Source organism: Maylandia zebra, linkage group LG19, assembly GCF_041146795.1.
Source record: "Maylandia zebra isolate NMK-2024a linkage group LG19, Mzebra_GT3a, whole genome shotgun sequence".
Classification (NCBI taxonomy): Eukaryota; Metazoa; Chordata; class Actinopteri; order Cichliformes; family Cichlidae; genus Maylandia; species Maylandia zebra.
In genome coordinates this window covers 21,637,469-21,665,077 of record NC_135185.1, presented here as the reverse complement: position 1 = coordinate 21,665,077, position 27,609 = coordinate 21,637,469, and the positions used below count along the sequence as shown (strand labels likewise).

The window sequence follows — 27,609 nt, the reverse complement described above, 5'->3', positions numbered from 1 at the left end:
GGTGCTTACCCAGCTCTTTCGCATAGCATTACCTGCTGCCGATGGTTCAGTAGGTGCGCGGCTCAGTTTTTCTTTCCCTCCCGCGATACAGCATAAACAGCCTCTGCACGTGACAGTGTCAACAGTCCTCCCCATGCAGGAGCTGATTTGACTTGGAAAGCAGTCTTCCCCGCATCCAGTGGTCACGGACCGTTGCTCAGGGATCGTAGTGTTTCTTTGACCGTATGTGAACCACATCACAGAGACGAGATGTTCACTCGCTGTACCAGCCAGCCATCACGGCCACCCTTTTACCATCCACCATCCATCATGAACGGCAAATGATAGTTAAGTCTCTGAGTGGCATGAAAGAGTCGTTACACGCTCTGTTCTTTACCTCAGCCGACACACAACAAGGCCAAACAACTTTTCCTTTCAACTAAGCTACATGAACTGCACACAGCCTTGTTAGTCTAGTCTGACTCACAGAACAAAATTAAAATGTGGTTGTCTTAATTGACAACAGTATTCAAAAAACAGGAACAGTGTGTTTTCTAGACAGGAGGAAGCTTCTCGAAAGTCTAACAATCCCTGCTCTTGTAGTTTAATGTTGGTCAGCTTTATGGAAAGAGAGGTCTAAAAGGCGTACTTAAAAAAAAAATAATAAGGGCAGACACGTGTTTACAATTAATTAAGTTGAGTCTGACTTCAGTGTCATATGGTTATCTTTACTTCTCCGCATGCAATTAGAAGCAAGACAGCCATTTACAGAGTAACACTGAGCAGAGAAAGTAATACCGGCTGAATACAGGACTTCATGCGTGCTTCTGCTCAATGAACACTTTTAAAAGCAGCTGACAACAGCCAGAATGTTTTCTTAATGTCTTAAAACAACAACAGTGAGGAGACAGGTGAGCAAAATGGAAAAAAATAAGTGCCGTGTTTTTAAAAATCACGTCTGGTGCCGTGTCTTTGTGTGTGTGTGTGCATGGCTGACTGCTTTTTACCTACAGTGTAAATTGCAGACATTTTAATATACTAATCATTAACCACATTTGCACTGGGAAAGGCAGGTAGAGCCATGCCCAGGTTGCAGCCTTGTCAAAGCGGAGCCACTGAATTGAGATGTTACAGATGAGGGTGGGAAAATCCATAAAAAGGGCGCAAAGAAAATGACGTGAGGGAGACTTATAAGATTTATGATTATTGCAGTGTGCAGGGAATTCATGGTAAAGTTTCACAAGCTTTTAAAATACAGATACAGATTCAGAACTCCATTACATAAAGGACAGGTTAAGCTCTTACAATTCCATCAGTCTTCAAGCCACAGTTGTTAGTCTCTCACCGCAGGCCCCTAAGCAAAAACTAGGAGCCGTTCCATTTTGGCAGAGAGTGACTCCCACATTAATGATGACTGTCAAATGCCAACGTGGCTCACTATACCAGCTACCAGATGAAGTTAAGATGAGTCTCTTCGAGAAGCCACTATGCCTAAGGCTGTGCAACAGGTGTGTGTATATATGTGTTTTTGAATATTTGTATAAGAAACAGACTGAGAGAGAGAGAAAGAGAATGTGTGTGGTAACCCCCTCGATCCCTGCAGCCCCATTTGAATTCTTGGGGCTTGTTATTTTAGCTTGCACTAAATGTTCGAGCGCTGACTACCCGCCAGAGAGAGAAAGACTGACACTAAGTTGGCTACGAAGCGCTCGGATGACAAAAAGGAGAGTGATGAAGTGGCAAACTGTAGAAAGGGGATATTCTTATATCGATGCCAAGATGAAACGGTCCCAGTTAAGACAAAAACAACAACACGAATCTACTGTTACAGGACACGCAACACACAATTATACAGTGACGAAAATGTGGGTTCATTTTTTCTTTTTATTTGTTACCAATACATGAAAGAACTGTCCAGTTGTTGTTTTTGATTTGAGGGTTTTTTTTCAGGAAGGTCTTAAAAAGGAAAATCCACACAACATTTTATCAATAAAACCTTGAAAACATATAAAACTCAGATATTTTTTTTGGAGGTACATTAAAAACAGAAGAATCCCATCGAATACTGTCCATTTTCATGGTGCAGGGTGCACCAAAACCTTCATATTTTCCATAGCACTTTTCTTGACAAAGCCAGAAAATGATTATTGAAAAAACTGAACTGCATGTTAAATTGTTGTTGTTGTTTTTTTTTTTTTAAATAACGTGGAAAACAGGAAGCTCTCAAAGATGTTGACAGTTTTGTGACTGATTGTCTCAGGCAGGACGGTTTGCCCCCAGCATCCAGTATAATTATGGAACGACATCAAAAGAGACTCTCCGCGTGCCTTTGCGATGCCATGGGCTTCTGGTGCCAAGTTTGATCCGTGTATTAAGAACAAACTTGCAAAAACATATGCATTAATAACTTTTGCAATAAGCTTTCATAACGTCAGTGTTCTTGTTAGACATTAAAACACTATTTCTGCTAAGGCTCAGTAGTACACGGATGAAGATAGGTGTAATCAATAAGCAGACTTCCAAGGAATCCTCCAAAAGTTGCAGTAGCACTGGGAGCAGTGCTTTGCTGCACAATGAGGTGTTCTTGAAGGCTGCTGAATTTAAATTTAAATATGATTTCTACTCTACACTATGTCTGAACTTCCTGATTGCATCTTGTATTTGCATTTATGAATACATATACCATAAAAAGATGAATATGTATATATATATATATTATAATGTGATAAAATAGGAGACTGGAGATTGATCGTTGTACAAACTCATCTTAATTGAGGATATATGTTCAAGTATAGCTGTAAATAGACAGAAATCAGGATAATCATAAAAATGCCATCACTCTATTTTTGGTGTTTTATGTCATTTGAACACATTTCAAGTATTTCTATATAAATAGAGTTCATATTCTGAAGCGTTCAGCTCAGTCTACTTTGTCTTTGTCTATTTAATCTGTGATTGTTGCACCAAACCAGTGAGATGAGCCCAAAAAAGAAGAAAAACATGAGAACTACAACCAATGAAATGTGAAAACACTATGTTAATGCATGACTTCATTAGGAACACTGATTTGTCAATGATTTTAAACTCAATGAAGACTATTTTCAGGTATTAGAACAGTTCCTTCAGACTCAAAATGTGTTGTAGCATTTTGAATGTGGGAAATGAAAGCTGCATTTTAAAACATAATATAATGCTGATTTGGTAATTTGAGTTTTTTGTATTCAAGATAAAAAAAATATCGAATTTATTCCGATATGACTCTGATCAGGTAACGATACTTGCAATAAGACACAGTTCATAAGGCACCATTGTGGGGTTCCCTGTTTTGTTACCAGTTTCTCTGCAGCCACTCAGACACATATTCATAGACCAACAGCATTACTGCTCCACCTGTGAGAGAATATAAGAGAAGTACCCGTTGTGAATTTGATTTTCAGAGGCTTTACTTCCCCAGTGAGTTTCTGAGAGCAGGAACATGTGAAAAGCTTGTAGCACTTGTTTACAAAGGAGGTGGACGGTATCTCTAGCTCACTGTATTTCCATTTAAAGCTTATTATTGTGGAATATTATGTAAATACTGTTCCTTGGAATCTGCTGAGAAGGAAATAGTGTTTGCTACAGCCTTATTTCACTGGAAGCACTGCATGCAAAGTTGAAATGCTAATATGCTTAAGGGAAGGCTTTTTCTTGCTTAATCGCTCTCTTCACCAGCCTTATCTGCTGCAACAGGTGTGACAGATGTGAGGATGACAATGATTTCAATATTAACACGAGGAATTTTTTTTTTCTTACCTGGTCCAAGCCTCATTATCTTGGGAACCAATCCCTTGTATAGTGCCAAATACCTGCAAAGAAAGGAAAGAAAAGCTGTAAGGTGTTAATGTGCAAAGATTTTAGCTAGAATCCAGTATATGTAAATCGTTTCAGTTTGCGTAATGGCTGTGCTGCGATGGAGTTGAAATGTAAATTAGTGCAAATGGAGTGGTGGTGTGTAAATTTTAGACTGCACATAAGTACTTCTCATGTGTCCTACTTCATATGTCAAATCCAGCACAACTCAGAGGCAAATTTTAAACCTCTGACATCACTTCATTTATTAAATATCATTTTAGATGCTTTGCAGATCTCAAAGAAAACCAATGTAAGTGAACTCTTGTGTATGATAATCTATTATCATTTGATCTAAAAAAGAAATTCAGAAGCTGCCTAGCAATTCATGAATCAAGCCCCAGCTTTATTAGATGTAATGTATGCAATGCATCAATACTTACAGTTCGCTATTATAATAAGCAAGTTCTGAATAGAGTCATTTTTACATGATAAATCTATTTGTTTTTGGAAGTGTTTGACTGATCTGAGTCCTTCCATATGCTGGTTGTATACATGCGCCTGTGCTCTTGCTTGTGAATGCATGAATGAGTATACATGTGAGAGCCTGTCTGTCAGTCTGTCTGTCTGCTGCGCTGCCTGTCTGTCACTCCATCAGGTATATAGGGTCCAGCGGCCAGCGCTACCGAGTACCTGCTCCTTAATGCATTCAAGGTGATCAGTGGCTGTCCGCCTCCGCCTCGTGCTCCCTGTCCCGCTCCCTGCCCCCGCCACTGATGGCGTTAATAAGGCTCGACCCACTTCCTCCCTGGCCCTCTGTCTGATTAGATTGACCCGTGGAGCGCCGTGCGGCTCGTTAGGGTCTGCTTAACGACGTCTCCCATAGGGACCACTAATTAGCTGGGACTGTGTTGTGTTAGAGAAGGGGACTGGATGTGGCGGATGGGGCACCATCCATGCACCCCTGCAACGACAACATTTCAGTGCCATTCTTGCAACAACCTCTATACTAACAACATCCACTAACTACAAACATATCGCTGGCCCTTGTCTAGCGGAGCAGCATGGGGGAAAGTGGAAAGCCTGAGGCAATTGCTAGCATAACATACATCTTTCCTTGAAGCTTCCATTTAGAGCTGTCATTCTTTGAGGCATGAAAATATGTTAACATTTACTAAACAACTGACAGGCTGCAGAAATGTATGATCGTACTCATGGGGAATACGGCCCAGAATCTAACATCATTATTTAGTTTCCATTCACTGGATCACAGTTTTGCATGAAGCTATTCGTGCTTTTTTGCTGTATTTAGTGTAGGAAAGTCACTCCACACAATCAAACCCTGCTAACTTGTAGCTCCAGCTGGTACATTTGTCTTCTCTGACAGCCAGTTTGGCAGATAACCAACTATCGACTGCTAACAAAACAGACAAAGTGGCTCATTAATTCTTGAATGAATCAGCATTCCAGCTTTTGTCCCGAACATCCCCTGTTTTTCTCCTCCCACATGTGTCCATACCCCTCTTCGCGGTACACTAGTGCCATGGTCTGGAAGCAGGTGCGGTACTTGATCTCTCCTGGCACTGGCTGGGGGCCCTGGATCCGGCTCTTGGCTACATCGAAGGGAATATTCACACAGGAGGAGATGGTCCCAGACAACAGGCCGATGGTAAACTTGCGCAGGAACTCTAGGGTAGGGTCCTGAAAAAGGAGGAGATAAAATTAGGTATGCCTTTTTAAGGGTGACACTTATATTTTTAAAGTGTGAACCACAGGGTTAAATTTGGTCCCATAAAACATAAACAGCAAATAGAGCTTTTGGAAATAAAAAGGAAAGTAGTGACAGGGAGTTGACAAAGTCAGCGCTGAGACATTATGTGTCTACGTCTATGAGCGAATGTGGGGGAGAGCATGAGGGGACTTGTGCATATGATTGCAAAGCTTGCATGAAAGCCCTGATCATTTTATGGTAGCGGGGGGCAGATTAGTGCTTCCTGACTGCAGTGCAGCATTCTGATTGGCTGAGCAGAAGCACATGTTCACCGGGGAGCCAAGACAGAGGATTTATAAACAGGGTTCATGCAGGCAGACTGGGGAGGCATATGGGGACAATTTGGGTAATTGGGCTGTGACTCGGCACAGGGGTATTACTGTACCAAAGAAGCCCAGACTCAGAGAGCTCTGACAGCTAATTGGCCAGGATATTTTTACAAATGACAGCAGCCTCTCTGGTCCAGGCCTTTCTCAAGCGGCTGGACACCCTGAGAGCCGTGGTAAATCAACAGCTAATCCCACTTTTTCTATTTTTTTTCAAGTGGGATGTGGAGAAGGGGGCAACGTAACTGTGGCCTAAGTACACCCATCAACCCACTTCCTAACAGCCTTAAGCAAACATCTCCTCACACATTCACTTGTGAATGATGGCAGTGTGCTATCTGCCTCCTCTGTTAGTCAAAAGGCCACATGAGAGAAACCTGGACTCGACAGTCTGAATTCGACTGCAGACAAGTTTGAGTTGCAAGCTCATTGCTCATGTTGCTGACACAAGGCCTTTGAAGAAACACCACTATCAGCTCAGCCTGTGAATTGCACAACGTCCGCAATATTTCTGCTTTTGCTGTCTCGACAATGGCCACTGTTAGCATCTAACAAACAGGATCGCTCCATCAATGTGCATCGAGACGGATAATTCCCAAAAAGCAACTGCCACAATCTAAGAAGGGAGCTATTTGAGTCATCCAGCCACATAATTATCATTCACAGAAGATGACCACTTGGTTTTCTGTACATCATGCGTCATTGGAAAAATGTTGAAAATTTAGCAGAGCCTGGCCTCCCACTGTAACCCTCCTCTTGAAAATAGTACAGTTGTCTGCTTCCAATTAGTTCATTGGAGTTAATCTAATGCTCCAGTTTGCACATGTGGAACTGGCGTATGGTAACGTTTCCATTAAACAAAATTAACTTTTGTTTGGGCCATCAGGAACTGCCGGATGTGTAATCTGAAACTTTGAGGATGTTATGAAGAGCAAACAGAAGAGGTATTAGTGGGGCTGATCTTACAAGTCCTCTCTGATTTTTGCTTCCTTCCCTCCATGCCAGTCAGGCTAACTAATAATACTGTTAAATACATTTGGTATTTCCCTGTGGCAAGGTTGTTGGCACACATGCATATCACATAGCCTATGGATAGCAAAAAAAACTAGGTGTAGTCAAGGTTACCAATGTCAAAGCAAGGTTAAAGTGGTTTGGAAAAAACCCCAAAACAAGTAAGTGTGTGATCATAGATTATGATTGGCATATTACCGGGTTGGTAGGAATAGCGTCCTTGACATTGAAGTAGAAGCCAAAGTAGATCATGTTGAAAACTCCATGGCGCCCCAGTGTTGATGTTAATCCTTTATTAAGGCCCCTCAGTCCAAAGCCGTCTGACTTAATTATCCGTCTTGCTTGGGCAAAGGAGGAGGGTTGCTGTATTGGAAAGATTGAATTCGAAAGAAACACATGTGAGCAGATTTCTATGGAAAGATGTGTAGATTACCAATATTTTACACATTATGACAATATTTGATTTCAGTCAACCTCTTTGAAGGAATCCCTGTTGGCCTGGAGACTGACTTTCACCACCTCGAATGGATTGATCACTAAAGCCTCAGTCAAGCCAGAACCAAGCCCTGCTGCAGACAGCGCCTAAAGGGGAGTTGGACGTGAATGTGGAGATAATATTTGGGTAGAGACAGAGCAAACTAGATAAACTGATGAAGACAATGAAGAGTGACAACGTGTCCGGGTTACAAGAGCTGCCGTTGTTATTTCATTTCCAGAAACCTGAGTCTTTTTGTCTTGTCTAAAATATGTATTCGTCACAGCCATCATTGTTACTTCTTGACAAATGCTTTAAGACGCCTGTGTTTATCATCAGACAGAATGCCAGATGACAGATGGGAATGAGAGGAAGGTGAGTAGAAAGTAGGAATGTGAGCAAGGTAACAAACTTGCACTGAAGAAGCCAAAAAATTATTTTCTGCTTTCATTCATCTCATCACAATCAACATGCACTAATGTAGCACCGATTTTATACAACTGGCTGTTGCAACACTGCATGTACTTACATTGGTCTGTCTATTTCTGCATCTAAGTGTGTGTGTACATGTGTGTGTGTGTACATATGTGCGTGCATGCGTGCTCAGAGCGAGGCGTAATGGGAACATGTCAAGAACGTGTCTATAGCTCATTACTCTTCCTGCCTCTTTATCCTGCTGTCAGAGCCCCGGGACCCATCCTCTCAGACATGCCTCGCGATGTTTACACAGCCAGCGAGCCACGTTTTAATTCCTTATTTGTATTATTACTGTGTGTGTCCTCATTAATCAGAGTGAAGGCATTCAGCTGTGCCATGCTGAATAGGGGGGAAGAGAGAGCATCATTCACAACCAATCTGTAATTCACTTGGACTAATGATCTGATGTGATTACAGTACTTGATATGCGAGGGCCTCTGGGGGGAATGGGGTTAGAGGTACTTGAGGAAGAGGAAGGGGTGGAAAGAAGATAGTCAGAAGGAGGCATAAGAAGAGTGGGAAGAGGGCATGATGAATGGGACAGGTAAACATTACTCCAGAAATGGCTGTAAAAACAAGATGAGGATATTCTCCACGCTGGGGCGGCTTTGACACTGAGCTACAGGTAAGCCATCCATCATGGCTGACACTTGGCTGCCACCTGAATAGGTGGTGTGCGGTGACCACACCCCACCAATACAAATCTTTCTAGCTTAAAACTCTGACTCAATATAACAGAAAATCAATTACTCAAGAAGGATGAAACCTCTTCTTACCTCATGGCCTGTGGTGTAGCCAGTCTCCAGAATTAACAACCGCCAAGCAAGTTGGTCAAGTTGGTTTTAAAGTACTGTGTTAAATATTAGACTATTTTGGCTCTACTTCCAAACATCGGGGTTTGAAAGGAGTGGTGACTATGAAGTTTTGTGGGTTCATCTTAATTTAAGAGGCAATCTGTGTTTATGTCCAGGCTATAAAGAATCCCACCTGCTTAACTTGGGGATGAAGAGAAAAAGGTGCTACTATATAAACGATATAATCCCAGTGGGTTGTCCCAGTGTAGCCACGCTGCGATAAAATAACGTGATTAAAGTTAACTAAATGGGAACTTGAAATTTTAATACACTGATTTTTAACTGCCTTTTTTCTCGAATTGGGATTAGTTGCTGTTGGACGTGCAGTTGAGGTTGGGTAAACGATATTATCTGATCAGCTGTCTCAGTTGTTATGAATTCAACCTTTAGATCACTAGCATGTCACAAACTTTGCTGGACTCCTTTTGCTGTTTTAAATTGTAAGGTCTGACTTCCCATATGGCTGAGCTTATTTAAAAATGACTGAATGTCACAGCAGACAGGCAGTATTGTTACCGCCATAGCTTTTCTACTTGCTTTACATTCATTGTAGAATTGCAAAGTGATTTTTCGTCTGTGTCAGCAGTGAAGGGGCACACTCATTTTGTTTGAATAAGCATTAATCAAATTGTCAATGGACAAACCAGACTGCAGATTCCAGGATTATACCGAGTGCAAGCACTATGATTGCTGTTGTGACTCCAGGTTACAGATTTGGGTTGTCTTTTATATTAACACAACATACAGCATGGGCAAAACGCAGCACCTGCCCAATGTTAAGTCTGCACCGTAGTCTTATGGTAACTGTTGCTGTTATGCAACATTTAGCTCCTTCCTATCTTCAATTTAAAAAAAAATCTGAATAGATTCTCACACAGTGTGAGTCAATGAAATGAAAACAAAGTAATTATTACTTGTGTAATTTTAAAAAAGCCTTCTAATAAGCTGCCAGTTATACTGGATTAACACATACGTAGCAGCACCGAACAAACGCTTGTAGTTTTTGTGGCTGCTCTGTTGCTGGGAATGAAGCTCATAAAAGCAAAGGTTCAGCCAGAGACATGGAGTCATTAGTGCCACACTGATCACAGCTGATGTCCCAAACTGAGTGCCAACTACATATAAATGTTGCTTCATACATTTAAATGCTAAACTGAGGTGAAAGTGGAACATTCAGGGTTTGTTTCAGAAGTTCTAAAAATGACATTGACAGCTACATAAATGACTAAATGTGTGCTGAATTGCTCGCACTATGCCAACAGTATTAATTTAAGCTCTGGAAATCATTTCATGTTTATCTTGTCCAATGTGTGACCAAGATAAAAAACACAAAATGAGTAAGAATTTCCCTTCTAAACCTATTCCTTCATTACTAAAAGTTTTACATGAAACAGCACTGAAAATGAAATGTTAACAAGGACATTTACATTTTTATTAATTCATTTGCCTGGCAAAATTATTCTTGGCATTTGTCTTTGTTTTAAAAGCCTTTGGCAGGTGAGCTGTTTTTATACTCTAAAACATTATTCCAAATCCGGTGTGCGTGCGTATTTCTTTTTTCAAGTGAGAGTGTATTCAGGTGTCCCTGGATGGAAGACTCACCACACCGGGAGACAAAGGGGTCAAATTCAGCAACTTCTTGTACTGCTCAAAGGTGAAAAACTGCAGTGGGAAAGATCAGGATAAAAGCGCTGTCAGAAAGTGACATCTGTGCACACATACACACCCACATATGGTGTACATAAAGAAAGCTACCTTAAAAACACACAAAAGGAAAGGGGGAACTACATGAAGATTGCATGTATTTAGTAAACGAACATGAAATGACGGTACGCTTTGAATTTCAGACCTTGATCTTTGTGGAAAGACAAAAGTCTCAAAAGCAGACAGATCCACGGATCTGTTTATTTGACCAAGGGCAAAATGCCAGCAAGACTGTTTTAATCGGAGCTTTAATTTGTTTTCTGGCTCCAGACATTTCTCACCACCTAGCTTTGTTCTCAATGTGAGTGATTACCCCATCTTCTCAGTGTGAGTGCTTACTTTTAAAGTTCACACATCCTTGTTTCCAGCATCTCATTACAGAGGTGTTCTATGCCAAGCATCAGGGCCCTCTGCGCCACCCAACCCCCCGCTCACCCCAATCCCTGTCACCCCATTACACGTTAGCTCCAAATGCTAAACCTCATTACAAATATCCAAAGATGGCTCTCAAGAGATGGCTTTCTTTCAAATGCTTGTAAGTCAATATTTGGAAGACCAACAGAATGAACAGGAGTGGCTGAGGAGGCAGACATGACAGAGGGCGTCATGTGTTTAATCAACACGTGTGTACCATGTTAGAACGATTGTGGTTTGAGTGTTTTCATATGGGAGTGAAGCAGTTTGCCAAGAAACCAGATCCTGAGCGTTGCATCATATGCCGAGAAGCTCTGCGGCCATCAGTGAACAAACGGCCATGTCCTTTGTCTCACCTTGACTGCTCTCTTTGGTGTCTCTGCCAGAATAGGAGGTAGGATTCCCTTGTAGAATCCAAATACTCTGTAGAAGGAGGAAATAAAATGTTTCTCTGTAAAGTGTGTGTGTTAGTCCCCATAGGGAAATAGTTCCTCTGCATTTAACCCATTCACCCAGTGAAGCAGTGGGCAGCCACCAGTGCAGCGCCCGGGGAGCAGTGTGCAGGGACGGTACCTTGCTCAGGGGTACCTCAGGGTAGCCGTTCAGTGGAGTCGAACCCCCGACCTTCCGATCATGGGGCCACCACTCTACCTAATGAGCTATCCCTGCCCCTCTCTGGCACTGAATTCGACTTAAGTTTTTGTAAAATGTTAGTTTACTTTTACATTGTACGTGTAGTGTATCAACACTACACGTACATCGGATCAACCAAACTGCTGCTGAAATATCCTCTAATACACTGATAACTTTACATCAACTTATTATTCCTCGTTGTAATGCAATACAGCTCAACACCACAGCAACTCTAACTTAGGATACAAAGTACAGATTGCATAGGATTTAGGAAGTTTTAGTTATGCATTTTGCCATGTTCCAAGACAAGTTTCAAATGGCTGCTCACTGATTTTCATATTGTATGGAAATAAGTGGAAGCCAATGAACGTCACAAGGCAGCGTGGTGCAGTGGACAGCACTGTCGCCTTGCATCAAGAAGCTTTAATCCACTATTCAGGGCTATGCATGCTTGATAAAGACTTGGCTTTGCGTGATGTCGCAGTGACTTGCTAGTCAAATTTGAGTTAAGGAATTCATACAATGTGCAGAATTCCTGTTTAAGGTTTATATAAAGGTTTAAAAATCACAAAGGGATTGGCGTGACATTTTCTCTTCCTCCTTATTCAGCAAGGCACATTTTCAGATATACTTTCAAACCACAAACCCTGGTAAACATGTTCTACATGAATATGCTGAGGAAATGATTTAAGGGTGTTTTTTCAGTATTTGATATGTTGGATATTTCAGAAGCAGTAGCTGTATAATTTTAGTCAATTTGGTCGTTTGCCTGTGCTCGATCATACATCCAGCCATGATTTAAGGCAGAGTCAGAGCCAGGAAAAATAATAAAATGATACAGTGAGTTATTCATATTGAGATGTGTACCTACATGGAACACAGGCTATATTTTGGAAAAGCGAATTTTATGTAATGCCTTCACAAACTAAATGAACAGATTGTTAAATTAGTCATTAACACACTTATTGGGTGCTTTTTTTGAATTATATACAAATCTCTTCTTAACCTTTCCATGCTGTGTTCAGATTCACTCAGATTCTTGGATATAAGCTGAGTTACCCTCTCATAGGTAAATGCCCCTTTGTAACCAGGTGAGGTATGTTAACGGCTGATGGAAAAGTAACAAAAGAGCACATATATAGATTCACACGAATGTCTGACTGGTTTTTGATGTACACATGCAAGAGGACAGTAGTAGGCTTTGTTTTGCACACTGCATGTTTCGTATACATTCAGAAGTGCACACACATGCATTTCCCACAGCCTTCAGTTAGGTCAAAACATGTTAGAACATTTAGGACATTTGTTTGAACTGGTCTAGTTTACATTAATGGGGCCAGATTGACATACTTTAACTTTTTCTTACTAGTTGTAATATGTTGTTTTTGTCAAACTTTACCACGTGTGCCACAGGCTCCAGGTCTAAAACGCAGCACATCTGAAGCATCGGATACTTTGAGTCATTAGCTTTTGTGTTGATAGCAAACTGTTCCTGGCAACAGCTACCTCTCCTCCACTATTATCATTCCTAAATGTTGTTTTAAGGGGACTGTCTTGAATTAAAACAGGTAAAACAGGTTTAAATCTTCAAAGAAGGGAAGCAGCAGAGGCCACTACTCTTATACTATCAGTATAAAGGACAGGACAGGTCAGGACATTTTTATCCATAATAAATCAATCAATCTGAAGATGGGGTTATGCATGTGTAATTGCGATAAATATTTCAATAAATATTTTGTTTAATTGCCGTGCAAAGCTCAGGGCAACGATGTGTAAACACATAACAAACGTGTTGCTATGGAAAAACTACATTCTTTTGTGGTCACCACCCATCACAAGCTTTTTAGATTTCCCGCTTCCTTGTTTATTTACCATTGAGATATTTTCCATGATACAAATTCCATTCATGGAAAATGCAAAATATGCTCTTCGATCACAACGTTTCAAAGCTTCCTCTGTTCAATTTTTTTGTTGCTACCTTACTTCTTGAAAGAACACTTTCAAATGACATCAGTGGTTATTGTGAAACTGCAAGATGGCCTTAATAAAAAAAGTTTCATTCAGCTGTTTTCTTTTCTTTAAAAAAAAAAAAAATACAAAACAAAATAAATATTCCGTGGCTAGTTATCTGTGCCAGCTCTAACCTCGAAAAGTGAAAACACACATCAGTGAATCAGAGATGCACATTATGACATGCCCTTCATTACAATGTGGAATACAAGTCATTTTGAAGGAATAGTTACCAGAAACCTGATGGCGTTCTGAAGATTTACTTCTAAAACTCAAGGCTAATATTACAAAGTCTTTGCTATGCTACAAAATAAGAATTTCTCTTTCTCGACCTGCAGATAGAGACTCAAGTAGAGGCTCCAAATGTGGGTTGATGCACAGCTAAAAAAAAAAAAGGTTCAGAGAAAAGACACGATTTACTCGGTATTTCTCAGTTGTTTCAGGAAATCATCTAGCCTCCCCCCCATTTGTCATCTAAACAAACACACCACCCTGACAGCAATTAATGGGACTAAGGAGTCAAAAACTAATCTTTTAGGCCTTTCCAAGGAGTTTACTGACAAATAAAAAGTAGCCTTATTACCAAAAATAATTTCTTTATCTAAAAATAAAAAATAATAGATAATAATATTCTGTAAATGTACACATGGTCATTAAATATTTGTTGTGGCGAAGGGAAAGCGAAACTATCAGAGAGGGCAAACTGATATTGAATACAAGTCAAAGAGGACAACATGGTGTGGCCGACTGTATCCTGTGAACAGCAGCACCAGCTCTGTTGTGGCAACATTCTCTAAAAGTCAACAGAGATGATCTTGGTTGATTGGGTACAAGTGTAAATATTTTTGCTGCTGGAACACATTTCCACTGACTATAACCTGAGACCGACAGGCGATTACGCTTGCACAGAATCCACAGCGGCGAGGGCGCCTAGCAAAAACAGCAGCAAACCACAACTAATTATCAAAAGACTTTTCATCAGGTGATCCAGCCTATTTGATCAACACCTGAAGCTACACAAGCAGCGCTGGCTCTGGGTAATTGAGCCCGCATTATCATGCCAGAGCAAGGGATTATCGCTGAGCAAAATGCTGCCTGGAAGCCAAAAATGAATCTCTTATATGGTTTGTGTAAACAAGTTATTTCAGTCAGACGGAAGGCCTTTCCCTCTCCTCTCTTTGTCCATGCAAATGGTGGCCACAGATTTCCCGGGTGTGGTCAGGCTGGGGAGCCACCAGGTGATGAAGGAGGAGTGAAATTTGTTACAGAACAAATATGGCCTCTAGTGAGTGGCCATCATTTGAATCCTTATTTGATTGCCAATGTAAAGTACACACTAAGTCCCTTTTTGTCTTTCCTAAACAAATGGCCTCCTGACACAGAGCGAGGGATGAGGGATGTGTATATCCCAGCATTAGTTGGGTGTACTTGTATGCTTGTGTGTGTAATTTGGCTTTCATTTTCATAAACCTTTCCTTTTTTAACAGCCTTCATCCATCTGGAGAGAAGCGTGTCAGTGACACAACTACACAAAAAAGACCAACTAAATAAATCCACTAACAGCGATACCAGTGACAGAAATAAAAACAGACAAAAATAGCGTAACAGTGAAAATGTGCAAACCTGGAAAGTTGCTGCGATTTACATTTTGGAACACACATTTTATTTTCACAGTCTTTGAGGAAACTGAAAAATGTTGCACAGGGAATATTTTAGCATTTCCTAGTGCCTGTTAAAACTTGACATTGCTCCTAACAGGAACTAAATAACAGAATTCCCAGTGGCCAGGATTAAATCCACCAAAACTGCTTCCGTTTATGCAACTTAGATGTCACCTAAGTCACGAATAGCTATAACTAGAATAAAAAAAACCCTGTGTTACTGACGTAAGAGATTGTACGATAAACACTTTTACCTGCTGTAACAAAAGGACGCTATAGCACATGTTGTGGTTGTCAGGGGTTTGAGATTTGGATTAATCTAGCACAGTCTGTAAGATAAGTAGGTTTAACAGTAGTTTAACAGTATACTGTTCTTTCTTGCTTTGATTCTGAATCATTAGTTTTTATTCATCTCTGGCTTTCTTCCACATTGTGTCTTTTGTCCTGACTCCCTCTGCTCACCCCTTACCGGTCGCGGCAGACGGCTGCCCCACCCTAAGCCTGGTTCATGTTTCTTCCACTTAAAAGGGAGTTTTTCCTTCCCACTGTTGCCAAATGTTTCCTCATAGTTGATCGTATGATTTTGAGGGTTTTCTTTCTAGTATTATTGGGTCTTTACCTTTCATTATAAAGCACCTTGAGGCAACTCTTGTTGGGATTTGGCACTATATAAATAGAATTGAGGATTAGATATATGTGTATTTTCCTTTATAAATGCAATGCAAGTAGGTCAGTTTAGGATCAAAACTAAAAACAGAAGAAAGCAGCTGGCCTTGACAATGTCTCTTTACCTCCTTACTATATCTCCATCAAAAGCTCACTAATAATCTTGGACTATCTTTCCTTTATAAGCTATAAAACTTAATTTCCCTTCAGAGATCCCAGTTATGCATGTTTCCAAAAATGCCAAATATTCCTTTAACCTATTCCTTTCACCGTCGCATTTCATACATGATCTGGATCATCATAATCGTATCTGCTCTTCTTCACACTACCACGAATGTATACATATTTTTTGCATGGGTGGTCCCAGCTGGATTCAACCCCACATCCCTCAACCCTACAGTGTTAGTTCCAGGCATTAGTCACTCATCTTCAGTATTTCCACCGTTCTCATGTAATGCATGGACCCTTTTAATATAACCATGGCCGCGCTTTGGGTCCCGACCCAGTCTCTGGATACCACACTAGCAAAGAATGCTAGAGAATAGAGTCTTTTTGTTTGCCTCCAGACGGAAACACTTAACACATGCTCACGCTGCTGCACCCACATGCAAAAAAAGAAAGAAGTGCAGACTGTAAGGCAATACACAACCAAGTGTTAGTGAGTGTAGTTCACACGGTCACACACTTATGAGCACAGCTACAGGATTTCATGCTATATTTCAGAGATGGCAAATGTAAAATTTTAACAGATATAACTCTTAATTCGTGTTAAGCATTCACGTGCATCTCCTTGTATATGAAATTAAATACTATAGGTGCAGCTATTGTGTCCAGGCTTGTGTCTTTCTTCAGCTTAGTCACTGAGCTCAACTTTAGAGCTCAGGTTTCCTCCCTCACCGCCTCAAAGAGGGAGAGAGAGAGTGAGAGAGAGGTCTGGTGTTGGCCCTGTTCTGCCATGAGCTGACGGGAGAAGTTTATTTTTAATAATAATTCTACAACAGTGGGGCCTAACACTATTTATATAAATTATAACTAAGTGGTTTGGCCTGTAGGTAATCCTCAAAGTGCTACTGGGGAGTGATTACATACTCAGCAAAAATATACTGTTAATGATAATTGGTCGACAAGGAAGTGGATCTTCCGTATTCAGTGATTCTGCGGCACGTCTCGACTTTGTTAGATGAGATCACACTCAAACAGCACTCAAAAGCTTATGTTGATATTGTGAACGCCACGCTTTATGTCAACCATTTTATGTGCCAAAAGAATTCTCTGGAAATTCGTACAAGGTTAGTCCCGCAGGACACACCCAAAAAGTAGGCAAAGAAGCGTTAAATGTCACACTGTCAGCATGCGTATGGGGTGAAGAGGGCATGGCTACTGTAACAGCATAAGTGTGTGTGTTGAACTCCAGCCAACTGAGGATTTCTAACTGTCACTAGCCAGCCTCTTGCCTTGCGCTCACTCACACCTTGCAGCAGATCAACTTTATATCCGCAGTAAAGCTGTCGGCTCATCGTAAACAGAGCGAGTGGCAAACACTTTCTCCTACGCCTGCTCTATCTCACAGACCTGTGACAGGGCAGGCAGACGAGGAGGGAGCATGGCAGGATGGCTGTCTTTAGTTAGTCTACTCGTATCCTGTACGAGATACAGCGTATAATAAGGTATGTTCAGTGGTTTGCTGCACGATATTTTTGGAGGCTGACAGACACATCAGCCATTTTTAAGGAAGCCAAACTGTAATGCTCACATCCTTATAGCCACCAAACCACATAACTTTTGGTTACATTTAAATAAAGCAGCATGTTTGGAAGAAATGTCACTCACAGCATAGCTGACTACATACTTTTCTCCCTGATATGCTGTTAGTATGACAGCAACAGTAGCTTTTCCTAAGAATTAAAGACATAAAAAGCATAGCATACCTATGGACACAACAGCATAAGCAAACACCAAGTTTTTGGTGGCCAACTTAAAGTTTTGCCTTGATGTCACAGTACATTTTATTGTTCTAGGTTGTTGTAATAAAGATGCATTCATTGAGTTTGTGCTTGACTTTTGCCCCTCAAGGAACTATTAAAAAGAAATGAATTTAATAAGCATAGGCAAATAATGGCACTATCAACCTTTGTGTTTTTCATGTGCAGGAAAACAGAAAGACTCATGAGTGGCTTCCCGTGTTATTTTGAATCACTACTGAGGATAACCTACCCTTCACTCTGGAAAATTGTCCGGAAGCAGTGACCCAGGCTCTTGTAGCTGGTGGGGTCAGTGGTGCCTCTTTGGATCTGAAACCTGCAACAAGAAATTTCTGATTAAAAATTCAGTTACTTTAAATATTATGATCATCAGCTCCATCAACTTATGTTAACTCTGCATAGGGACTGTTATCATAGCTAGATGTTGGTTTCTTTTAATTTCTATCCTCATTTCCTGTGTAGGCTATACTCCGACATGGCTTCAAAAGCACAAATTTGAGCTTGTTTTCCCTCTATTTTCTTCCCTCTCTTTTTTCCCTCCTCCACTATGATGAGAGGCTCCTTCCACTCAGTGCAGGAGAGAACTTAAACATTTATTTAACCCAACTGATCCAATTAACCATGCAACACACCAGGACCAGGCCTTTTGCACAAAGCATTTCAGGTACTAACATGCCAGCAAGCCTATAGTAACAGCTCTTGAGTTACGTGTAAATTTTTAATACGATGGAGCCAGTCGAGTGACTTTTTGTTGTACAGCAAACATGCAGGTACCTCTCTAATAAAGTCTGGTGAGCTGTGTGTAAATCTTGAAAGAATGAATAGAAATCATGCTTGTTAGTGGTAAAGAGCTTCAGGTACTCATTTAAGACTCCTCATTTAACACCACTGTATGCCTTGGAATTAGAGAAAACATGATAAAATAACTAACGTCTTATATGTGAAATGAGATGATGACAACTGTGTTTAACAAGATGACAAAATCTAACTTGAAGATCTTAAATAACATTAGCAATTCTGAGGAGCGAAGCAGGAGACACGAGTAAAAAAAGCAGGCAGTAATGGGACAAGAGAAAGATTCCCTCCTCATATGGCTTCAACTTCTAGGTCACAAGGTCAGCAGTAAGTCGTCCACGCGGGTGCCTGATGGGGCCATAAAGAGCCCCCAGGTTCCAGTGGAGGGGAAGTTTAGTGGGGTGAGCGGCCTTTCATATCACTAACAGATTAACATCTTAGAGGGGTGTCCCTCAAATCCTATTTGGTGGATTCCCAAATAGCTTGTAACTGGTTCCTGAAAACTAGTAAAAACAGGATAATAAATAGATGTCTGACACCATATTAAAGACAAGAAGAAAAGAAGGACTCAAGGTATGAGATGATGGTGAAACAGGGGGTACTGGGAGGAGGCAAAGACCAAGAAGATTTAAGACCACAGGGGCTTGTAAACAAATTCAAATCTGGCTTAATTAGAGTCATATGATGAAGGGGTCAAGGATGGAAGGCACTCTGTCCTCAGTCTCCCCCTGTCTCCTTTGCTTGCCCTACTTCGACCCGAACTGGCCCTAAGAGAGTGAGGTTGGCAATGCCGTGGTCCAGTTCCAGCCCCCTGACTCCACTCATAACCCCGGGGTCACCTCATTTCCTCATGGCCCTCTTCTACCCTGTCATAAAAGCCAGGGACCAAGCAGAAAGGCCCAGGGAGTAGAAGATAATAGGGATGAATATAAGAACTTATGGCAGCAGGGGAACTGTCAGGCCCCTGGCTAGGAAACTGCTTGTGTTGCTTTTCACAGCAACCAGTTGTAGAAAACAAGACCCAAAGCTTCAGTTGGTTGTGAGTGGATGTCCTGTTTGGGGGGATTTGTGCAGACAAAAAGCTCTAGTTTCTGTTAACACGGCCTCAGTGAATACAAAGATATACTGGTTGGCTGAAGAAGAGCAAAAGATATCCTTTATATTGCTCTGGCAGATTTGCTTGGCCTTGGAGTCAGCCCTGCAAGTCATAAACTCTACAGACGGAAGACCCAAGGAAAACCCTGGGGCTTCTTTAAAACACACTGCTTGGAGCATCTTCTTCAATCACCAGTGAAAGCTAATGGAGATACAGTATACCAAGAGGTGATGAAATCTGCAAGTTCATCAAGGCTCCCCCATTTGTTCTTCACCCACATCCTACTCTCTCTGTACTTGTGCTTTATAGGCCCAGAGCTACCCGGGAGAGGGTGAAAGCGAGGGCAGGTTGGTGATTCTGCAAACGAGACAAGCACTCTTGTTTAAATAATACGAAAGACCTCGTCCACCTGACCTCCAATACCTATAAAAGCACAAATGTCAGGCATCCACAAAGATGTCAAAAAGGTAAAGGAATGTGCAGTAGAAGGCTAGAGCCCCATTCTTTGTATTTTTATGGATAGCAGAGGAGTGTTTCAGGGCTTAGCAAGGCTATGCCCGCTCCCAGACCCTTGTGGTAATGGGCTTGAATGGGCCACCGACAAAATGGGCTGTCATCTCATAGATGGTGAGATGTGGAGGTGAACCTACAGACTGTGTTAAAAAAAAAAGCCTATAGGAAGGGGGTTGCTAGGTTGATTCAAGCGCATAGGTTTGACTGGGCAGATTTAAAAGCCTTTCTTAAGAGATATGGATATTCCCTTAAAAGAAATTAATAGCTGGATGAGTTTGATGACTTGCTATTTATTTAAAAACTCTTATTTATAGCTGTTCAGACAGACTGACATTTAATTAAAACACTAAGTAGAGAAGTAATGACCTAATCTACAACAGGCAGTTACCTATACCTATCTATTATACTGTAGTATTTCATATAGTGCAATTTTCCCCAAGTATGAATGTTTTATGATTTATGTGTTTTGCTGCGTATTTGGACTGGTTGCTACAGTGAGAGCCTTGATCTGCCCATGCCTTCTCTCTTGGAATGCCAAGTGCTTTGACAAAAAAGGAGAGAAACAAAAAATATGATTGAAGAAAAAGAAGAAGTGAATCACAAGGGGGAGGAATGAAAGTTGAGCAATTTCTCATGTTAGATCTGAAGTACATAAGACAATCCAGAAGGAAACATAAAGGGGAAGTCTATTTTTTACAACCAGACAGTTAATTTTAATGAGCAGGATCATAAAGATGGTAAAAGTCCATTGCATTGGTACATGAGGTTACGACCACATTTCCGACATAAATGGTCCAACATGGCAAATTCCTTCAATTGTGACTTTAGCCATACAGTCTTGCATCAGGGTAAAGAGCCAAAATAAAAGGCTCCCGTCTTATTGTTTTGACAACGGAGATGACTTAGTCCCACAGAGTAAATAGTGTGTTCGATTTAAAAAGCACCATAAATTAAGGTGTATCACACTTAAGTTTGATTTCAACTCATCTATGCCCTGTCCATAAAGAAATGAGCAAAGAAAAAATTGATATATTAAATCTATAATAAAACTGTTACAGGAAAAACTGAGAATAGGAGCAGAAGGGATATAAAGACAAACCTTTGGAGAACAGAATAGGAAAAAATATTAAAGGGGAAGAAGATGTGAGATGGGAGCTCAAGGGAAGTGATAAACTTTTGGTGCTTGCAACACGGCAGGCTGCCAGAGTTTGATCTGGACCAGGCCAGGTTAGGTTTCACCAGCACCCACTGGATCTGGGAAATCCCAAATTATACATGCAGTCTGGATATCAGAAAAAAAGTTAGTCTGGTTGTTAAAGGGGCTACAAAATCCTTCTGTCATTCTGGATTCTCTCTCACACTGATAAAACTGGTTCCTCTGAATCCCAGTGGTGATGTTGGGACTGTTTCGCTAGTCCAGATGTCTGCTCATATGCTGTGACCCTTGTGACCTGAGATCAGGCAGTGTTACTGGAGAAGAGCAAGAAAAAAAGCTGCATAAAACACCATGAGGCAGGGCCAAATGCTTTGAGCATTACAAACTTCTGCTTGACTAAGAGATAACTCTGTGTTAGAGTGGACTGTGGCAAATTTAGAACGTGACTGCTGCAGAAGTGGATCAGATAGGTGGAAAAAATGAGCAGTCTTACCACCATTTCCAGAAAACGATTGCATAACAGGAAGGATTTCTTGGGTGTTTAATCTAGAGTCTTTTAAACTCTGCCAACTGCTGTTAGCTGAAATTATGGCGCTATGGTGCAGTTTTAATTATGGCATCATATAAAAGTAAAAGTAAAACAGTAAAACCTCTTTTGCAGGTTCTTCAAGTACAAATTAAGAACAAAGAAAAAAAACTCAGGTTACTATAACTCAATATTATTGTTTTTTATCATGGCTAAAACTAGACCAACTCTCTTTTTCGATAATTAAGGTACTAGTCTTTCGATTGATTATCTCATCAGTCATAGAGTAGTCCAGGAGAGGACAGTAGAAGCCACGGTTGGGAACTTCTGCAATATTGTTTAGACTCCCATGAGCTACCAACATGACATGTCTCAGCCTTGGCTCAGGTCTCGACTGAATTTGCCAATAATCATACTTAACCTCCTAGGACCTGACATTACATTTTGGGTTATTTAGACCAAAATACTAAATTTTACACAATAAGGGCCTGATATCCACTTACGAGGACATTATACTGCTACTGTTCTATGAAAATTTTAAACGAATATCCTCATATGTGGCTCTTATTTTTCTTAAAAACAAAAATAAGGTAAAAAAAAAAATCTGGTAATTCTTTGTTTTTACATTCATCGGGCCCCAATATGCCGAAATATCAAAGAGAAATTAAAAATGCATGCGGTGGAAGAGTTCGGGTCTTAGGAGGTTAAACTACAGAGGCCTTGTTTCAAGAAATTCAGTCATCTTGCTGTTACATTCTTCATTTGTTTAAACATTTGTGTCATGATGTTTTAGGGTGTAGATGCCAGTTTGTCTCAGGGCTTGTAATATTGTTATTTAAAGACTTACTGATCAGAAAGTTGTTGAAAAAGAGTCACCCAGCCACGTGTGGATAAAGAAGAATACTGTTACCTTTCTCTGTTGCTTTTCTTTCAACTTTCTTTTCATCACATATATCTCTTAAACTCTTTCTTGGACAAACTGCTATCTGCCCTTATCTGGTATCACTGACTAAGAAGTAAGCATAACGCTTTGTGCAAGTGCAGGCCACACTAATTTTTACTGGACGCCATCCAGATCTTTTAGCTTAAATCCAGTTATTTTAACCCTTGTGTGGTGTTCGTATTTTTGTTACTCAGCCAGTGTTCATGGGTCTGGTGGACCCGCTAGAGTTTTGGCTTTCCAAATTAACACTATCAAACAATTTTATGTTAAATTACTCAACAGATGTTTACTTCATCCCAATTACAAGACATATGAACAGCAAACATGGTTAATTTTTTCCCTTTACCTTTGTTAGATCACATTTATGAATTAATGTGCTTCTCGTTTTTCTTTTATATAAAATGTTATAAATAAATCAGTTATAATCAAGTGGAGTGAGTGGAAAGACACAACACATTTACACGTGAAAAAATAATTAATTGTTTGATTTTTCTTTTGAAGAAAAATGAACACGGGTCTCACAGACCCGAACACCATACAAGGGTTAAGAGCTTGAGTGACATGAAGAATTATGGATCTAGTCAGTGATGCAGACCTATGAAAGTTACAACCAAATCATGCCAAGGTTTTTAAATAAGTCTGGAATGCTTGAGCAGTGACTTCTTCTCACCCACAGGCCAGATCACTTTCAGAGCAATGTCAACTACATATTACACACCATTGTGTAGTCCGGTGCAGTAAACATGCTTGGCTCTATCTGCCAAAACACTGCATGAAAAAATGGGAACAAACTTATACCTACGCTTTAGGCACTAGTACGAAATATCAATTTAATTGGATTTAAAAGATTTAATGACTGAAAGAAAAGAGGCAATCTAGAGAGTAAAGAAACTGCCAAACAACTACGAGTTGTTCCAAAGCAACAACAATTTGTGCTGAGCTTGAAATGTTGTGTAAGAGCGACTCCAATGTGGGAATAGCTTCTCGCGGGAGGCTGGAACTTTAGTAATAAATAAAGGATGCACAGACATGTATGTCTGAGTTTTGAAATGGTGCGGCAGGGGGGCAGCCGTGTGGTTGCAGCACAGTGAGGGTGTAGTGAAATCAAAGCCCTCTATGTTTTTACTCTGTAATTAGTGCACTGGAATGTGAACCTCTTCACTGATAATGAATACAGGTGCTCAACTACAAACACTGACAGGCCATATGCTCTTTACATGCACCTCTATAACACAAACTTCTATAATAATCCATATGACTGTTAGCTATAGCTCAAACAGCTGTGTGTAACTCTAGTAACATCTGTCACAACTGTAAAACTATGGGTGTGGTTTTTAAGGGCTTTTTTATGGTTGAAAGTCAGGTTAAAATAAGTGGGTAGTAACATCTTTCAGACATGCATGCCTTTCTGTTAATCCAACCAAAATGTAACATGTCAGCGGTTTGTCGAAATTTCCATTTAATCCACAATAGCCGTCAACCTAAATGGATTGTTTCTGTAACACTTCCAAAAAAAAGTCTGAATGAATACAGTCATATTGATGTAGGATGATTTTACATATGGGGTGAGTACCAATAAGGACGCCAAAGAACTTGATGATCTAACTCTAGACTTCATTCAGAAGAGTATGGTTTGAAACCAAGAAGAAATGTAGCTTTCTGGACAACAACACAAACAAAAGTTCTTGGGTTGCAAACTGGTGCAACGCCAAGAGCGCAACTGTTGTGCCTTCAGCTGAATATGAGAAAACCAGGCAACCAAACAGGATGACAAACAGACTGTAAGGATCATACAATATAAGCTATTTTTCTGTGATGTTTTGGCATGTTTGAATAAACCCGTGAAAAACACTGATGTAAAAGTCACCAATGTCACGATGACACAAATCTGGCTTGACTAAGCAGTGACTTGCCTGAAAAGAGATGGAACATTTCAGTTCTTAGTTCTTTGATATTTTAAACGTTTTTCATTAAAACTGCTCAACAGAAGGAAGGGTATATTCAGGGATATGTCACTGTTTTTCACTGAACTATTTTTGGACTTATTGATGGCGTCATCTTGGGAGAGCTGCCCACATATAACGCAAGAGCTGACAAACTTATTTGAAGGTGAAGTTGCACTTAAAGGAAGGTTAGAGGAAGGATCATGAGCCTTGTATTGTATTGCTTAAACTCCTTTTGATTTTTTTAATGAATTTTATTTTTCACTGTGCAATACAATAAAGTCACAATGGAGCAACAGTTACAAAAAATCAAAAATAACACAAAATCACCATCAAAAAGTCAAACACCCATCATATAAAAGACAGAAGGATCTCATAATGTTTCAAAAGCAATTTAAAAAAAAGATTTTTTACTCTATTTTTGCAGCATCTGCAGAAAGTTTAGTATAGTACTGCACAGGTTTTGGAAAAACTGTGGTTATGATGAACAAAGGTATAAGTTAGGCACATTAAAACACTTGGTAGGAGAAAGATTATGGTTACGGTTAACAAAACCACAAATGTTAATTGCAGGTCTGTGACAAAATGAACTGTCAGCATAAACGTGGGATGTATTGACCGATGCACCTCCTCAACCCACCGCACCCCTACTTTCTGCCTTTCTACATCGTTCGCATTTCAGTCAGGACCGCTTTAGCGAAAGAAAATTATTATTTCCATTTGCAGTAATTTATATTTGGTGGTTCTGTGCTGTTCTAGTAGTCTCTACCCACCCTTTAAAGTGCATCAATGGAAAAAAAGCCTGAAGCAGGAAAACCAGCAGTACAGCTCTCTAGGTTACAGAGGAGAGGAGGCATTAATGCCAACCTATATACACAGATACACAGGATGAAAAGAAAGAGTTGGTATGAAGGTGGGCTGCAAAGCTGCTTGCAGAGAAAGCAGTGAAGACAGACTAAAGTAGAGCATTGCGATTGCGGGGCGATCGTGGCTCAAGAGTTGGAAGTTCGCCTTGTAATCGGAAGGTTGCCGGTTTGACCCCTGGCTTGGACAGTCTCGGTCGTTGTGTCCTTGGGCAAGACACTTCATCCGTTGCCTACTGGTGGTGGTCAGAGGGCCCGGTGGCGCCAGCGTCTGGCAGCCTCGCCTCTGTCAGTGCGCCCCAGGGTGGCTGTGGCTACAATGTAGTTTGCCATCACGAATGTATGTGTGTGAATGGGTGGATGACTGGTTGTGTAAAGCGCTTTGGGGTCCTTAGGGACTAGTAAAGCACTATACAAATACAGGCCATTTACCATTTTTACCACTGCCATTTGAGTATACAGAATAGCATTAGTTATTATTAGCATTAGTAATACTATTCTACAATACCAGATGAACTATGATTGCTAGCTTAGCTTGACTTTGAGGATTGCCTCAACCTGTGCTATGCTCAATATGAGTAAAAATAATCAACATAATCATATAAATAATTATTCATAGTGTGTTATTAGGATGGCAGACTTGGTAAGTACAACAGTCTAATGAACCATATTACAAACACTTCTGTTGAACTGCATTTTTCACCATTGAGAAATGCAAGCGAGCGTGACTAGGCTATGACTATTCATATTGTAGTCCTGCCAAATATGCAGTTCTGCTCTGCCCATGAAAAGAATTGCTCTCTGCCTTTTGAACTGGACTCACAACTAACTCACTCAAGCAATGCACTGACTAAGTTGAGTTTATCCTGCATTCGCCCGGCATGTGTCTGGCTTTACATTTTGAGCGAAGCCTTGCCCTGCGGACTGAGAGCGCTGGGGGAGATTAGAAGCCAGCTTGACTACCGCTGACCTGCCTTTCCTTTACAAGGAAAGATCAGCTATCAGACTGCTACTGCTTTGTGCCCTGCTGTTTGAGGGTTGTGTCAGGGATTCCTCCTTAAGTGCACAGGGGTTCACCAAACAGTTGGGGGCAAACAGACGTGGAGGGAGGAGGCCTGAAACCTCTCACTATCCTTAGTGCTGTCACATGTTGCCCAAAAAGCCTGGATGTCATCTGTCAAAGCCCTCATCAAAGAGCACTTTCAAGCTCAGCAAGTTTCATGCGTGCTGTGACCAAATGAAGGTAGTGTTTCCATGGATACTGCCCCAATTGAGGGCTAGTACCAGGTTTTTCTAATCAGGCTTGAAACAAGCTACTGGCAGGCTTAGTGGTTTGCAGTGACAGCCATGTCATACAACACAATTTACAGAATTGCACAATTCAATACAAATCTTCTAAACATGTACAACAGGGATCTAAAACAAAACATTATATAATCGCTCAACTAACTACAAATTCAGAAGAAAAGATGCAAGTTTAAACAATAGATTCCACATGATATTGATGAAGTAGTTATGTAATAAGGTTTATATTAACAACCGTAGTGGTTAAACAACAACAGGTTAACTGAGACGTTTGCTGAAAAACTGAAACCACAGAAGAATGCAAAAACACGAGAAAGCGTTTGTATTTAAAAGGTTAAAAAGTTGAATGAAGCGCAGTTAGAGGACAAAGAAAGAGACTTAGAGGAACAAACAAGGAATACGTAAGGAGAGGATACAAAAAACTAGAATGGCAAAAAGGCAGAATTGGTGCAGAGGGCGACAAGATAGAAAGAAGGAGTGGCTCCGTCAGAGCGATTGCTTAAAAAATATGGGGCCTTATTAAAACAAACACATCCGATCATGTATGCACTGTAGAAGCAAAAATAGCTTCCCTGTGACACAAGCTGCTTAGGCAGACACAGACATGAGGAAGGTGTGGTTTCATTCTCTGGAAGGAAGCACAGCATAAGGGTTGATGGGAAGCTGTTTCAGATGTGT

The 27,609-nt window shown here is 40.6% G+C and overlaps 1 protein-coding gene across 1 annotated transcript in view; it reads right to left on the bottom strand.

Moving 5' to 3' along the window:
• Positions 1-1,843: 1,843 nt before the first annotated feature.
• Positions 1,844-27,609, bottom strand: part of slc25a21 (solute carrier family 25 member 21) — an 85,406-nt gene continuing 59,640 nt past the window's right edge. The window contains exons 4-11 of the mRNA XM_004540214.4: positions 18,024-18,107; positions 11,196-11,262; positions 10,324-10,383; positions 7,390-7,497; positions 7,114-7,278; positions 5,327-5,508; positions 3,772-3,824; positions 1,844-3,369 (exon numbers count right to left, since the gene is read on the bottom strand). Of these exons, the coding sequence (XP_004540271.1) occupies positions 3,308-3,369; positions 3,772-3,824; positions 5,327-5,508; positions 7,114-7,278; positions 7,390-7,497; positions 10,324-10,383; positions 11,196-11,262; positions 18,024-18,107 (781 nt within the window). The 3' untranslated portion in view covers positions 1,844-3,307. The remainder of the gene's footprint in view (positions 3,370-3,771; positions 3,825-5,326; positions 5,509-7,113; positions 7,279-7,389; positions 7,498-10,323; positions 10,384-11,195; positions 11,263-18,023; positions 18,108-27,609) is intronic.